The sequence below is a fragment of the Scylla paramamosain genome, chromosome 12 (assembly GCF_035594125.1).
Source record: "Scylla paramamosain isolate STU-SP2022 chromosome 12, ASM3559412v1, whole genome shotgun sequence".
Taxonomy (NCBI): domain Eukaryota; kingdom Metazoa; phylum Arthropoda; class Malacostraca; order Decapoda; family Portunidae; genus Scylla; species Scylla paramamosain.
Window position 1 is genome coordinate 5,302,501 of NC_087162.1, and position 16,534 is coordinate 5,319,034.

The following is a 16,534-nucleotide window of genomic DNA, read 5'->3' on the forward strand; positions in this document are numbered from 1 at the left end:
CGTTATCGGCTTCAAAGGCGAAGTTGAAGTTTCCGTCGCCGTTGTCCTGACGGTCGTCACGGAGGACGAGGACGACTGGGCGGTCGATGAATTGAGGAGCGGCAACGGCCACCGCGGCCAGGCAAGCGAGGAGCACCTGTGGAGGGGAGAGTGTAAGCGTGAATGTATATGTGAGTGTAGGGGTGTGAAGGCAGGTATGGTTTTAAAAATGTGATTTGGTAAAGTAGAGGATTGAAAAAATAAGTCAAAAGGGAAGGCCAGTCGTCCCTGCCAACAAAGGACGATCACTGCAAGAGTGAGAGGAGACATGACAGACGCATGACGGAGGCGAGGGAGGAGTACTCACGAGCTTCATGTCTGAAGTGTAGGGAAGCGTCGGGGACGATGTATGCCCGGTGGAGTGCGGCCTCTTTATATCCACCGCGCACCGGCCCCGGGCGGGTAAGGGAAGGGAAGGTGGAAGGTTGTCAACATGGGCGGGTCTGTGGCCGTAATGGGCGGAGTTATGGCTCCGGTTTTCATAGAATCCTGTACAGATGTATAGTCGTGCCGCTGACTGCACCGGGGTCCTGAATATACAACAGTAACAGTGTTCTCGTGATTATGTTTTGAACTGGTCTGACTGTGACTGTAGGAAACCCGGAACAGTTTGTTATTCACAGGCTTTAGTACTTTACTGAGGTGGGCAGGTGAACACCAGCAGGGAGGGCAGGAGGGAGGAGGGAGGAGGGAGTGAGAGGGAGAGGGAGGAGAGAAAGAGAGAGGAAGAGGGAAGAGGATGCTGTTGGCCTTCTCTGGTGACCAGTTTGGCCAGCGGGGAGTAGTTACCCTCTCTACTTTTCTTTCTTTATCTCACATTTTTCATGATAATCTTTACCTGTTTGTCTTTTCTGACATGCCATCCTGTCATTATATTACTCGTGTGCTTTGAGGAGCGACCTTTATCCTCTTTCTCTCTCTCTCTCTCTCTCTCTCTCTCTCTCTCTCTCTCTCTCTCTCTCTCTCTCTCTCTCTCTCTCATCCTCTCTCTCTCTCTCTCTCTCTCTCTCTCTCTCTCTCTCTCTCTCTCTCTCTCTAATCATCATTATTACTATCTTATCTCTAACGAGCATCAGTCCTTATAAACAAAGCAGTTAATGAGGCCGGACAAATAGATTAAAGCTGGACCGGTTCACTGGGGCACTGCATCATCCTCCCCAACCTTTTAAGTGGACACACACGTGGGTTTCACTTAAGCTTAGCTCCGCCACATTCCTTTTCCTCTATCAGCGTGGGGCTCCATACCGTCCACTCTATTTTTTATCCACACATTGCAAGCATTGTACAGGGCGGGTGAGGTGACTGGAGGAGAGAGGGATACACCCCTTGTGGAATACCACGTGTAAGTCGCCACGCTCTTATCTCCCTATTGCAACACTGTATAGGCAGGGAAAGTTGAGGGAGTGGAAAAGAGAAAGAGAGAGGGATATATAGCCCCTTTAGGATACCATCTCTTAGTGACTATACTCCTGGTGCAGGGAAAGTTAGGGCATGGAAAGGAGAGTGACAGAAGGATATGTATAGCTCTTGTAGGATACTATCTCTAATTGATTGTACCCTTCCATTGCACTATTGTAGAGAAAAGTAAGGGAGAAAGAGAAAGGGATATATGCCCCCATAGGATACTATCAACTACTTTTACAGATTCATTTCAATATTGTGTAGCAACAGTAAGGGAGGAAGAGAGATATATAGCTCCGATAGGATACTATCTCTGTCTCTATACTCTCCCATTTCAAGTATTCTTGAGGAAAAGTAAAGAAGAAAGAGAAAAGGATATAGGCCCTGTAGGATACCACCTCTAAATCTCTGCACTTTTACAAACTCATTTCAGTATTGTGTAGGAAAGGTAAGGAAGAAACAGAGGGGGATACAGCCCCTGTAGGATTGCCATCTCTAAGCCAGTATACTAACATCCTTATGCTGCAGCTTCGTATAGGGAAAGTGAGATAAAAGTTTTGGAGAGAGAGAGAGAGAGAGAGAGAGAGGAGAGAGAGAGAGAGAGAGAGAGAGAGAGAGAGAGAGAGAGAGAGAGAGATGAGAGAGAGAGAGAGAGAGAGAGAGAGATACACCCCCCTGTAGGATTCCACCTATATAAATCACTGTATAGTTGTGTAGCATCATGTTTGTTATGATTGATATACAGTTACATGAAAGTAAATGGCGCTGGCAGCTGATGAATGTATAGTAAACAGCAGGTTGGCTAACATACAGTGGTGTTTACTAATGCTACTTGTAAATAGTTATGATGTGTTCATGTACAGCTGTTTGTGTGTGTGTGTGTGTGTGTGTGTGTGTGTGTGTGTGTGTGTGTGTGTGTGTGTGTGTTTGAAGAAAGTAGGGCAGTGTAAGATTAAGCACTGAAGGTTAGTAAGTATATGGTATAATGAACAGGTCGGTGGATATAGTGACGGTTGCCGGGCATTATATTCCTGTCAGGTGAGGTTAGGTTAAGTTAGGTTGCGAAATGTGTAACCTCTACCTTACCTGACATTCCCTCCTGATACCTCCTGCCAGACCTTTCAGCGCTCTCACCATCGCACTCTCACTCTCTTATACCCTTCCCGCAGCTCTTTTTTTTTTCCCCATAACTGTGTCTTATCAACTTCACCTCTCTACCTTATGAACTCCACCTCTCCACCCTTCCATTACTTCAGTCCAGCTCAACCTCTCTGCCTCTTTCATTCTACGTGTCCACCTGGCTATCTAATTTAACTCCCTGCACTCTCCACCCCACCAACTCTTTCCACCAGTCCACCATATTTATTCCACCTCATCCATCCCACCATACCGACACCACATCATTCACCACTTCACCTTTCCACCACCAGTGAGGGAAAGAGACGCAGGAAATGCAAGGTAAGCACATCTCCACCCACACCACAGAATCTTTACCATGTTCCAACACTCTCAGCATTTCCTCTCCACCTCCTCCTTCCACCCCTCCACACACAGTCACACACCCACCGGATCTCCCTGGTTCTAGATGTGGGGAGACCTTGGCATGTTTCACCCTCACCTTCGACCTCAACCTTATAGAGAAAATACAGAGCTACGTAAAATGGTAGAATACGTCACAAGCCACCCTATATATGGCTGTCCTCGTGACGTGATGGCTTCTTTGGAGTCTTGAGTTTTTTTAACCTTCTCTTCCCATCTGCTGAGTTGATTTATGGGTGTCGCGGCTTGTATCTTTTGTACTCTAGTCACGCCTCGCTTTAATGTGACGTGTAAGGGATGCACTCGCTGGTGATGTTAATAAGTACGTTGGTTCACTTGTTGGTTCGTTCTCCTTGCTTTAGTGAACCTCGAGACACCGTGAATCGTGAACCCGAGGCAGGGAAGACAAAGGAGAGGCGGCGTGAGTCGAGTTAAGAGTGAGAGTACTGCTTCACAACCACCGTGGCGTCGGGGCTGTCAAGGTCGCTGAGTGGTTGCCTCGAGGTGCGCCCTTCAGTATCAGACAGGAGGACCGTAGCTAACCCAGTGGTGGGTCTGTCGTTGTGGCGTTAGTAGTGATGATAATCGTAATGGCAGTGATGTAAACTACCGTCTTTTTTATATTTTTCTGGGCTTTTCATTTTTGTTTTTTTTTCACTTTTTTTTTTTTGTTTTAGCTTTCAATTTCCATGATTACTTACTGCTTGGAGTCTGCTTGGATTTTATATTGCAAGGATTGTGTGCCTTGATGCTCTTTCGTAAATTTTAGTTATAATGATAGCAGTAGTAGTAGTAGTAGTAGTAATAGTAGTAGTAGTAATAGTAGTAGTAGTAGTAATGATGATGATAATAATGATAATAATAATAATAATACCACCACCGCCACTACCACCACCACCATCACCACCGACAGCAACAAAAACAACTAATGTAGCAAATTAATAAAAATCACAATAACGAGAACTAATAGGTAAACAATTACACTATTTTTTTTTCGTTCTCTTGATCTCACATTCTTTTGCTTAGTCCTCCCTGTGACTGCTGCGGCTCCATCACGCTTAAAGAAATACTATGGTGCTGATTTTAAGTTTATCAAGAGACGTCACGGACAGCAAAGGGAATTATCAAGTACAAACTTTCTAGTGTCTGTAACTATTGTTTTTGATCAATAATATACTTTAGGGTCTGTTAAAAGAAGTAACAAGTGGTCGTAGTCATTACCAATTAACCCTTTCACTGCGACACGAAACAATTAACAGCACCAGAAGCAATGCGTGAAGTCTTTATAAGCATCTACAAGAAAGTTAGCCATGAAAAAGAATACAATTTGCAATTTTTTCCACTTCAAAGATTGCATGTGGCTGTAGAACAAGTAAAAATGTCTCAAAGTGATTGGTAATTGGTGAAAGGTGTACCAAGTGGACGGCGATTCACGCATACTAGTGTAATAAAGGAAGGTACTCCGCTCGTTATCTGTTTCACCCTTATTTCATCTGTCTGTACATCACATTCTTAAGTTTCGTTCCTTTATGGTTGCGTCTGTCTTTCCTGATTCTAAATTCTTGCCTGCTGTTTAGGTCAGGAAAACTTGACCGCATTTTCAAACATTTCATTGTACTCTTTCCTTAAACATGCTCTAGTGAAAGTTATTTGGGCTTTTCAGGAGTGTTTTCATGATTCTTGTAATAGTTCAACAAAGATTACGTGTCATCAGTAGAACAAATACTCTTAAGAACACGGCTTGTCATCTCAGCGGCTTTTTAAAACAGTCGTGATGAGAGAACAAAGCGTTGAAGAATACGAACCTTAGGCTTGTGAAAGTGAAGTGATTGCTGGTAATGTATGTAGTGTTCATCGTGCAGCGCAATGGTGGGAAAGACGAGTGGCCAGCAATGTCTTTGTCACACTGTGTTCTGACTGGCCAGACCCTGAACCATCACGGCCTTGACTGGCGGCTGATGACACCCATAGGCATCCCGTTGTCCTTCACGTGTGCTTAGCTGCTCGCACCTTCTACACGACCACCTCTGTTAGCACCTTAGCGAGGCAACTACACGTATAATGAGGGAGGTGAGTTACTATGCGAATATCTTAATGACACCATGACGAAGAAACCACACCAAGTAGGTTAGTTATTGTCGAAAATTTTACAGCACCTTGGGGAGGTAACTAAAGACAGTATAATCAGGGTTTTTGTGAGAGGAGAGGCATGGTGTATTTCCTATGCCTGTAGTTTCCTGTATACAGGGTGTAACAGGAGTTTCTGCGGATATTGCCAGAGGGCAAAGTACAGGTTATTTTAAGTTGAAAATGATCTGTGCACACACGCATTTTGAGGCGTTGTTTAGCCGTGGTGTGAAATTCAAATGTGGCCTGGCGACAGATACAACGGCCGGGCTGGACGGGTATCCTTGGCGGAGAAACACCATGTCCACACACTCCACTTTACGTTGTGTAATACAACCTGAATGTATTAACTGTCACTGTCTCGGCGGGATCTATGTGTGACTGACTAGCATTCAGCTGATTTGCTGCTAGCCTCGCCCGGGCAGGCATGGTGCCACGCAGCCTGTCATTTTCCTTGTCCTTTATTACATCCATGCTATCATTGTGCAATGTTTATCAGTAATCGGTATCAGTCCGTTGCTGTCACTCGTCTCATCATGCGATGCTGTAAATCATGAGTGAATTATTCACAGCTTCACCAACGGACATCCAGTGATCCAGGTCTACACATCCCACCAGGCCGTTGTATCTGTCGCCAGGCCACACTTCAATTTCACACCACGGTTAAACAACGCCTCAAAATGCTTATGTGCACAGAACATTTTCATCTTAAAATAACCTGTACTGTCACCTCTGGCAATATCCGCAGAAACTCGGGTTACACCTTGTATAATTGGCCTGCTTTACGTGTCACGGGGCGAGTATAGGTGCCTGAAATATTGCATTGGTGGGCGCAGGTCATTGGGTACAGAAGTAATTGGTTACGAGGTCATTGGGTCACCAAGAATATCGCCCTTAGACTAACTGGGTAAAAATAATCAGCCTTTCTCATAATCGATTATAACTTTTAAAAGACTTGTTTTTTCTTACTAGTCTCTAAAATATGTGCTTCTGTAGCCTGGCAAAGGTGCAGTTGTTATTCACATTCTTTTTCTTGATGTCCATCTAAATCATTTATTACAGTGACCTCAAAGTTAACAAGAGACGACCATAGTAGAAGAAAAAAGTTAAGAAGACGGATCAGGACTTGGTGGTTTTCTGTCCCTTTCGGTTTGGGGACAACTGGACATCACTCATTAGAGATTCGAGACTTATGGATAACAGGGACAGTATTCTCAAACGTTTGGGTGTCTTATTTCGACTTGTTATAGCTGCACAAGTGGAAGATATTGGGGACTTCAAGCATATTTTTATGACTGTAGGGAAAGTTTAACCGGGATGCTGCATCATCAATAATAATAATAATAATAAAAAAGGCCCAAGAGAACTCAAAAATCATCTCTGTGGCGTTTCAAATTGGTCATTATGGCAGAACGAAGCGTTAAGGATACAGGCCCTGGATGGTTGGGACTCAGGATGTTACGGCGTCACGTCTAGTTTCATATGGTTGCTTGTATTGCTGGTAACGACGTAGTGCAATGTATATACGTGGTTTTGATTATAGTGTAGTGATCTGGCAGCATTTGTGGGAGCTCCTCCTGGCTCCTCTCCTGTGTCACGTCTGTCCTTGAGTGGCAGGTGTTCAGTTTCAAATGCTTTTTGTTTTCATTTTATACAACGAAGCTACGTGTCTCTGAACTTTTGTTGTTGTTGTTGTTGTTGTTTTTTCTTTTTTCTTATTTTCTTCTTCTTCTTCTTCTTCTTCTTCTTCTTCTTCTTCTTCTTCTTCTTCTTCTTCTTCTTCTTCTTCTTCTTCTTCTTCTTCTTCTTCTCTTCTTCTTCTTCTTCTTCTTCTTCTTCTTCTTCTTCTTCTTCTTCTTCTTCTTCTTCTTCTTCTTCTTCTTCTTCTTCTTCTTCTTCTTCTTCTTCTTCTTCTTCTTCTTCTTCTTCTTCTTCTTCTTCTTCTTCTTCTTCTTCTTCTTCTTCTTCTTCTTCTTCTTCTTCTTCTTCTTCTTCTTCTTCTTCTTCTTCTTCTTCTTCTTCTTCTTCTTCTTCTTCTTCTTCTTCTTCTTCTTCTTCTTCTTCTTCTTCTTCTTCTTCTTCTTCTTCTTCTGTGTGTGTGTGTGTGTGTGTGTGTGTGTGTGTGTGGGATCATGTACATAGTCCCTTAGATCTGGATTCCAACCGCACGTGGCCCCAGTTGCCTCCAGCCCTGACAGATTATAAGCCCAAAGGAACTTAAACATAGTTGATCTAAAGCTTGAATCTACTCGGTGAACCTCAGCACTATAATGACCTCAGTACCAAATAACGTTCTTCCTGTCATAGCGTCCCTGAGCTTTAGAAGAGTCACCACCACCAGCCTCACCACACCAAGGCCACAGAGGGTCATGTGATGTACTGATTCCTCTCGTATGCACTTAACTTCTATTATTTAAAGAGAGGAATATCAAGAGACCTCAGAGTTGGCTTACCTTTATGAAACTTTTTTTCCATTTTTTTTTCTGGTGGTAGTGATAATTAGGGAGGCCTTTCTTTTTAAGTTTGTGCTCTAGTCCAGTCTCCCCCACACGTAAAAAGAGATAGATAGATAGCCTTCCCCATACGTAAAAAGGAGAGAGAGAGAGAGAGAGAGAGAGAGAGAGAGAGAGAGAGAGAGAGAGAGAGAGAGAGAGAGAGAGAGAGAGAGAGAGAGAGAGAGAGAAAGTACTGTAGGTGCATTTTAATTGCCGTCTAGAGGTAAGGAACCAGGAACCAGACGTAAAGGAAGTGTGTGACGAGTGTTTGTTTAAATCTTGACGCATTTGTGTACTTCAGCTGTTTAGACTTTACCTGAGGAAGCTTAATGTTTTATTTGTTGACAAGGAAGTACACTGCAGGATTTATGGCCTTCGCTTGCCGCCGCCATGTTTAATATTGTGGCTCTTAAGAAGTAACTATGAGGAACTATAGAAGCGGGTGTTTTCATAGTCACATTTCCTGTATTTGTTGTATCTTTTTACGGATGCAGCGAGCGAAGTAAACACAGAGACGTCGCTCGTTGATCATCGTGTTGGACTGAAGGGATGAGATGCAGCTGTCGTGGTTGTTTGTTGTGGAAGGTGAGGAGTCTCTGCATATACGTGAATTTCGCCCAGGTTGGTTTCACTCACCAAAGCTCTTCTTTGAAAATGTTTCTTTGCCCTCTAAAAAAAAAGAAAATAATAATAATAATAAATAAATAAATAAAAAAAAGATAAATAATAATAATGAATAAATAAATAAAATAAATAAATAAATAAATAAGGAAATAGATAATAGAAAATAAATTAATTGTCTCCAATCACCAAAATTCCTATTTGAAAAATGTTCCCCTTTTTACTAAAAAAAAAGAAAAGATAAAAGATAAAGGATACATTAAAAAAGTAAGTGAATTAATGAGTAAATAGGTTCCATTCAGCAAAAAAAAGAAAAAAAAACCTTTGAAAGATGCTCCCCTTCTCACTCCCTTAAAAGTTAATAAGCAGAAAAAAAAATAAGAAATAAAAAATGAATAAATAGATAAAAATAAATAAAAGAAAATAAATAATCTCTTTGTAAGTTTTCATAACCTAACCTAACTTAAATTAATCCTTTCACTGTGAGACATTTCTTCCCCATAATCACGTAAGACTTTCTTTTAGATGTATATTTATTTTTATATTACTGCACAAGTTGTATCTCGAAAAAATTCCCCCACAAGCATTTCATGCAAAATCTCCTCCAAATATTTTCCCCTCATAAATAATAATAATAAAAAAAAACCCCCCTCCTAATCTGACCTAAATCATCCTAACCTAATCTATCACAGGAAAGAATTATTTTGCCGAAATTTTCGTGGTTGTAAAGTTCATAGAGAAATTTTACCAGAACAAAAATTAGATATATTTTGAAGCACTTTGGACCTCATGAGAACTATTTTCAAAAGCCACAGAGATCATTAGACTGGTCCTCGTATTTTTCTTTTCTCCTCCTCACTGATTGTGGCGAATCCTTGATAAACTGTTACTGAAAACTGTCATTATAAACCATCACGGAGATTTTTAGACAAGTTCTCATATATTTTTATTTATTTATTTATTTTTTTTACTGATAGTACTGAATCATTGTTAACCCTTTCACTGCGATACGAATCAATTAACAACACCAGAAGCAATGCAAGAAATCTTTATAAGCATCTGCAAGAAAGAAAGGGGATTAAAAAGAACAGATCTTGCAATTTCTATGCAGTTTAAAGATTTGAAGCGGCTATAAAACAAATAAAGAAGTCTTAAGAGTGATTACTAATTAAGGAGAGATGTACCAAACAGCAGTCAAAAAAGTTAAAGTATCACTAGAAACTATCACTTTATTTAAAATCACAAAAGCATCCTTGAAACATCAAATAACGTCCACTAAAAACTAAGACAAATTCGAGGTAAGGCGCTCCAACGTTTGAATATAAGCCCTACAGTACACGAGATCCCCCTGCCCCACAGAGAGAGACACGGGAAAACGACACGCATTTGTTTCTTAACGTACAATGCGAAGGCGTGGAGGAGGTCGGTCATCGCTTTGTTCTTTAGTGATTCAAGGGCCAGTGGTGGTGCTCATGGTGGTGGTGATGCATGTGACCCCCTTGTTGCGGTGAAATGAAAAGCAGGTAATTATTTTTTTTTTATCGGTACCTGTGTTTAGTAAGTTTCTTCTTTTTGTTCTGCGTTTATCTGCTTTTTATTTTGTTTCTCTTCTTTTTCCTTTTCTTCATTTTCTTAATTATTTTCTTCTTCTTCTTCTTCTTCTTCTTCTTCTGTCGTTTTTGTGTCAGCATATTCTTATATACTTTTTTTTTTTTTTTTTTTCATGTGGCTTCGAATTCTGAGTTTTAATTTAATTGTGATGATCAACTGATTTCACTTCAATCCCAGTTACCTGTGTTATCTAATGATATTATTTATTTACTTATTTATTTTTCATTCATTCATTCATTCTTTCTTTCTTCATTCAGTAACGTGTGTTATATGAATTGATTTATTAGTTTATTTATATATAGACACTTGGGCAACGAGAGAGAGAGAGAGAGAGAGAGAGAGAGAGAGAGAGAGAGAGAGAGAGAGAGAGAGAGAGAGAGAGAGAGAGAGCGCACATATCTGCATACATAAATACTCGTACGAACAAAAAGAGACCTACGTACAAATAGACAGAAAGACAGAGACACAGACAGACAGACAGACAAACAGAAATGCAGATAGGCAACCAAACATATAACCAACTAAACGTACAAAACAAACAAACAAACAAACTTACATGCAGACAATCAGACAACCACAAACTCCCCAAACCACCCATTCAGACAGACAGACAGGCAGGCAGACAGACCCTCAAAGACGAACCTTGCAAATGTCATCCCAAGGGCGTTTAGTGGCCAGTGGAACCTTCGCAAAGCTACACCTACTGAAGAAAACATGTTGCTAGTCCACTTGGGCGGGAAGGGAGGAGAGGGTGAGTGGGCTTCAGGTGGAAAGGGAAAGGGAGATGACTGGATGACTGTGTAGGGTGAAAGGATGAAGGTCGGTAGAGGGACTGGTTGAGAGGAAAGGAAAAAAAGGTGGTAGGGAATGAATGAGGGAGGGAGAGAGAGTTGGGTGTAGTAATTCAAGGCAAGGTAAAATAAAGCGAGGCAGGTGTGTGGGCGTGTGGGTTGTGGGAGTCTGGGTGTGTGATGGAAATTTTTCGTTTTTGTTGTTCTTTAGGGAAAGTTGGTGATTGAATGTTTGTGTTGCTGCTAAGGGGAATGTGAATGGTTGTAGGCGAACTGTAACAAATAAATAAATAAATAAATACACGAAAAAAAAAAAAAGCCAAACACACTCTTAAAAGTAAATCTGCGGTGCTATTTAAAGATATAAGAGCTATTTATATCCATGTTTGCATTTATAAAGATATACTTAAAGCAGACAAACACCAAATGAAAGAAATAGATTTGCAATGCCAATTAAAGGTACAAGAGTTATATCCATGTTTGCATTCATAAAGATGTACTTAAAGTTATAATAATAAAAAAAAAAAAAAACTCAAATGCCTTTTTTTGCCACTTTTATTTATTGTATGCTAGTGTATGTAGGACAGACTCCGCCACCAGGTATGCACACACACACAGACACACACACACACACACACACACACACACACCTCAGCAGCTGTGTCAGTCACCTCTGCCGTGGGCCTGTGCGTCGCTCACTGCCTCAGCACTGGGGGGTCGCCGTGCAAAAGTCGCCTATATATATATGTCACGCATAATGTGGATAATTGCCTAATGTGAACATTAGGCAGTGAAATTGCCTAATGTTCATATTAGGCAATTTGTTTGCACGATGTTGACAATAGGCAACTTACTTGCTTAATGTCCACTTTAGGCATGATTTTCAAATTAGGCAAGGGTATTTTGCCTAATGTGAATTGAATGACAAACCAGTGTCTACAGTTTTGTTCGAATGTTGTTCGAAACTTTGGGTCTGTTACCGAGTTGTTGTGAGCAAAGATGTTGTTCGAAGCTTTGGGTTTGTAGGTTAGGTTAGGTTAGGTTAGGTTAGGTTAGGTTAGGTTAGGTTAGGTTAGGTTAGGTTAGGTTAGGTTATTCACATTGGGCAAAATTGAGCTGCATAATTTGAACAATAGGCATTTTTTGCCTAATGTTAACAATTTGTAAACTTTACGCAACCTACTTGCTTGATGTACACATTAGGCAATTTTCTGCCTAATGTTCACATTAGGCAATTGTCCACATTATGCGTAACATATATAATTCCTGTATATATATATGGGTGCAGATTTGTTTTTTTTTACAGTGTGCTACAGAAACTTCCGTGATCGAGTGTACCTTTCCGTGGGATTTTTCAGTGAGTATATATTTTTTTTCTTGGATCGCTTAGATATCGTTGAATCACAGAGGCTGGCCGGTCTGGATATGCGGAGTGGTGACCGTGCCTTGGCGTTCTGAGAGGACAGGATCAGCTTGAGTCTCGAAAAATCCCACGGAATCCTATATAGAGTGTCGCTTCGTTTGTGAGTCTCTGTCTAGCGGGTGAGTCTGAAGCCCTGCTGGTCCCAGGTGACTCCACTAGCGCGCTGCTCCTGGGCGATGCGGATCTGTTCCAGGGCGTGCTCAGGCATGGGTGGGGGCGTGGGGATGACTGGGGACTCGGCGCGGAAACCCAATTCGTCCGCTACGTAGGACACCTCGACGATGTTGCCGTCAGGGAGCGGGAACCTGTGCAGGGAGGGAAGGGTAGTGGCAGTGAAGGGGGAGTGTCTCCAACCTCTGCATTCATCTCCGTCTCCTTGGCCTTAAGCCTGAGACAGAGGTGATTGCAGCACAGATCACCTGCCTTTGTCTGTGGTCTGCGAGGACTTTTGGTAAGAGTGCATTCGCCCATTCATTCGTAAACACACGAAATAAGTTATTTTGAATCAGACGAAAACTACTAGTATTTAGTCTTGAATCACATCACTGGAACAGCCTTGAAGAGAAACAAAAACCTTGACTCTCCACCTTCGTCATTATCGTCTTCCTTTCCACCCCTTCACCTTGCACTCCTCGCAGCGGCGATCGAGAATAAGTGAGAATACTGAGGAGCTTGGAAACCTTTTGATCTTTAACGTAGATAATCCTGGTTGCTACTAGTGTACTGCGCTTGGGAGAGCAGTAAAAAGAGTGTGGCTCTGAGTAAAGTAAGATAAAGGAGCAAAGTTTTATAAATACTTGCATAAATCTACATGATCGTTGCATAATACCAATTAGGAAATGACACGAACAGTTGCATAATACCTGGTGGAGAATGACGTGACCACCACACATGCGACACCTGTGCTTTGGGTAAGTGGCCTTGACTCACCTGTAGAAGCCCTGCATGTTGCTCTGCCCCTGCGAACCTGGCGCGCCCACCACGTTCACCACGATGCCATTTTCAGTCTCGAAGTCGTATTTGAAGTTTCCGTCGCCGTTGTCCAGCCTGTTGTCGCTGATGATGGCGATGGGTTGGTAGTTCTGGTTGGTGGTGGGGGCGAAAGCCCGCTGTGGCGGGAGGCTCTGCACGGGAGGGGACAGCGGCTGGGGCTGGCTCAGCTGCCGACCTCTGCTGGCGTAGTTTTGACGCACGTGACGGTGCTGAGGAGCGGCGGCGACCACTGCCACGGCGACGAGGAGCAGCATCTGGCAGCGAGGAGGAGGAGAGGGAGGAGGAGGAGGAAGAGGAGGAGGAGGAGGAGGAGGACGACGACGACGACGACGACGACGACGACGACGACGACGAGGAGGAGGAGGAGGAGGAGGAGGAGGACGAAGGGGAATAGGAAGAGGAGGATGAGGAGAAAGAAAGGGAAGAAGAGAACATCGCTTTTAGTTTATATGTTTCACCATTTTTTGTTTTGTTTTTTGCATCAGTGGAAGATTCTCATTTCCCAGTTTAAGAAAAAGTGAATTAAAGAAAGCAAGATTTTAGAAGTGTTGCCTTCCATTAACAATTCTGACCGTGAAGCACCAACAGTTCAAAATGATCGCCGTGAACTTTTGGCTGAAAGATTCATGATACTTTTTTTTTTTTTTTCTCCGAAACACAAGTATAGGAACTCCATTGTCGAATCACCATCACTACGAAACTTTTCCATGTTCTGCTGTACTCACGAGCTTCATGTCGGCGTTATGAGGCTGCTGGGGAGACTGTGACGAGTAGAGGCGTCGTTTGCCTTATATACACACATTGTACCTGCGAGATGAAACAACAGTTCTCAGGCAGTCACGGCCACCGACCCCTGCCTCTCACCTGGCGCACTCCGGATGTTCCCAGCGAGAATGAGCGTCGCGAGAGTGCGGCGAGGTGGTGCGGAAAGTGTAGGAATCCAAGACGCAGCCGCTGTGGAGGTGAGGGAGCGTGGGGATCCTCAGGCTGGGTATGCTGGCTGCTGAGTGTCAATGGAGGGGGGGTGGAGAGGGAGGAGGGTCTATGTGCGTGGGTTATGGCGGAGGTTGTGAGAGAGGACAGGTATATACTCGAAGGCAAGACAATTGTTCACATCCGCACGCACACTTAAGGGAAGGAAACAGAGAGTGAAGGAAGTGGGTCTGAAGGGACGAGGACTGACCTTCCTGGCACATATACTGCAACTGTTCCCTTCTGGCTGGGTTGGGGTCTGATGCCTCACGGAATGGCTCACGGAGATTTTTTGGTGGGAGAGGTAGCGCTTTCTTGTAATAATAGCCGGCGCCATGTGACTTAGTTGTTGCGGCAATAGTTTATATATTATCATTCTTAGGGGCAGAGTATAACACTGCTTACCACACATTATGATAAGATGGCAACGAGAGACTAACCCAAACAATCCATTATCTTTCATCTTATTTTTTAATGCACTTTTTAAATTTCTACTCATATTATCGTTTGATGTGTGACGCCGTGTGACTTGGGCGCTTTAAGTCAATCACTCAGTCAGTCAGTCATTCAATTCATCTAATAACTCACCCATTTTCTGTGACTAACTCATCTCTGCCTTTTTAATTCCTGTGACTTAAGTGTTACTCCTGTATGACCTGCAAGTAATTAGCGTCATATCAGTCAGCTAATGTAATATTTCATCCACCTACTGTGACTGACTAAGCTCTTCCTTTTAACCCTCGTGACCTAAGTGGTACTCTCATATAACCTTCAGGTAATTAGTTCCATGCAGTTCACAATCTTTTTCTGTGTTAGGGGTGGTCAGCCGTTGCCGTGTTCGTGTGAGGCCGTATAGTACTAAATCTCCGTGATAGGCCAAAGGTCACCTACTAAAACTACTACTACTACTATTACTCTTGTTTAGGATCACTTGTGCACCTGAGTGAAAGGGGTCACTACTCACTCACCTGTGTAATTAACGGTAGTTGTTTAATGCGTGTAAAAGTGTGTAAAAGTGTGTAAAAGTGAGAGAGAGAGAGAGAGAGAGAGAGAGAGAGAGAGAGAGAGAGAGAGAGAGAGAGAGAGAGAGAGAGAGAGAGAGAGAGAGAGTCTTAAAACAAAACCCTTTAAATTAGCCATGATTTCAGTCTCCATAGCTGCTTTTTCTTCCTTTCAGTCTGGATGCCGAGGGAAAGGGTGAGAGGAGACATGCAAGGTGGAGAGAGGAGGGGATGAGGGAAGAGGTGGATAAAATGGATGGGGCAAGAGAGAGTAGGGAGGAGGGGAAGGAGGGAGGGTAACTGAACTGGAATAGGCGAGCAGTAAGCAGAGATGAGTGAGGAGAAAGGTAAAAGTTGATGGATATGGCCCTTCTCCTGACGCAGCGAATGTTGTCAGTGTTTGCCTGTGAGTGTGTTAACCAGGTCGGGTAAACTTTTTATTCTTATTCCTCTTGCGTTACTTAACCTCTCGCCCCTTCCCCCCCCGCCGCTTGTGTTGATCAAAAGACAAGCATTCCAAACAATGAAAGTGAATATAGGAGTGATAAGGCGGGAGTTCACACGGGTACCTAATCCAGTGGTATAAATTGTAATATTGAATGATGATGATGATGATGATGATGATAAAAATAATGATGTTAACGACAATAGTGGTAATATACTCGTATCACTTGTTAATACTATAAATGTCTGATATATTATTATTATTATTATTATTATTATTATTATTATTATTATTATTATTATTATTATTATTATTATTATTATTAGGGGTAGTAGTAGTAATATAGTAGTAGTAGTAGTAGTAGTAGTAGTAGTAGTAGTAGTAGTAGTAATAGTAATAATAATAATAATAATAATAATAATAATAATAATAATAAAGTTATACAGGAATAATGCAATGTCATGATTTACAGTGTGTACATACATATGTTCAGTAAATCTTTAATCATATTATAAATTTTTCTTACGTAAAAAAAAAAAAGAAAAGCAAGTAAAACGATAAAATACAAAGACTTGGGAAGGTAGAAATGTCACAAATCTTACTTAACTTAAAGTAATCTATGTATCTCATATATTATTAAATATTAAGTATATACGCTAAACAAAATTGTAGTAAATGTAACAGCAATGAAAGATTTGACTTGGTTACATAACCCAACCTATGTAACTCGTGAAAATAGTAAACAAAATTAAAACTGATACAGCAATAAAAGCGGATACTTAACATAATCTAACCAATCCCAACCTAACAAAACTTAACGTAACATAACCGATCCCAGCCTAACCTAAGCTAACGAAACCAGTCCCAGCCTAACCTAACCTAACCTAACTAATCCCAGCCCGACCTAACCTAACTTAACCTAACCAATCCCATTTCAACGTAATCTAACGTAACCAATTCCAGCCTGACCACCTCACCCATTCTAACATAACTTAAACGTAACCTAACCCAACCTAATCTAATTTAACCTAACCAGTCTCAACCTACCATACCCTAACATAACCTAACCTCACCTA

At 42.0% G+C, this 16,534-nt stretch overlaps 1 protein-coding gene and 1 pseudogene across 1 annotated transcript; both read right to left on the reverse strand.

The window, feature by feature from the left end:
- Positions 1-4,849, reverse strand: part of LOC135105575 (larval cuticle protein LCP-22-like) — a 5,328-nt pseudogene extending 479 nt beyond the window's left edge.
- Positions 4,850-11,885: 7,036 nt separating this feature from the next.
- On the reverse strand, positions 11,886-13,889 carry LOC135105578 (cuticle protein AM1199-like). The gene is made up of 3 exons (XM_064013824.1): positions 13,766-13,889; positions 12,978-13,294; positions 11,886-12,352 (listed from the first exon to the last, which is right to left on the reverse strand). The coding sequence occupies exons 1-3, from the start codon at positions 13,772-13,774 to the stop codon at positions 12,160-12,162; spliced, it is 519 nt and encodes a 172-aa protein (XP_063869894.1). The 5' UTR covers positions 13,775-13,889; the 3' UTR covers positions 11,886-12,159.
- Between the last annotated feature and the right edge of the window lie 2,645 nt (positions 13,890-16,534).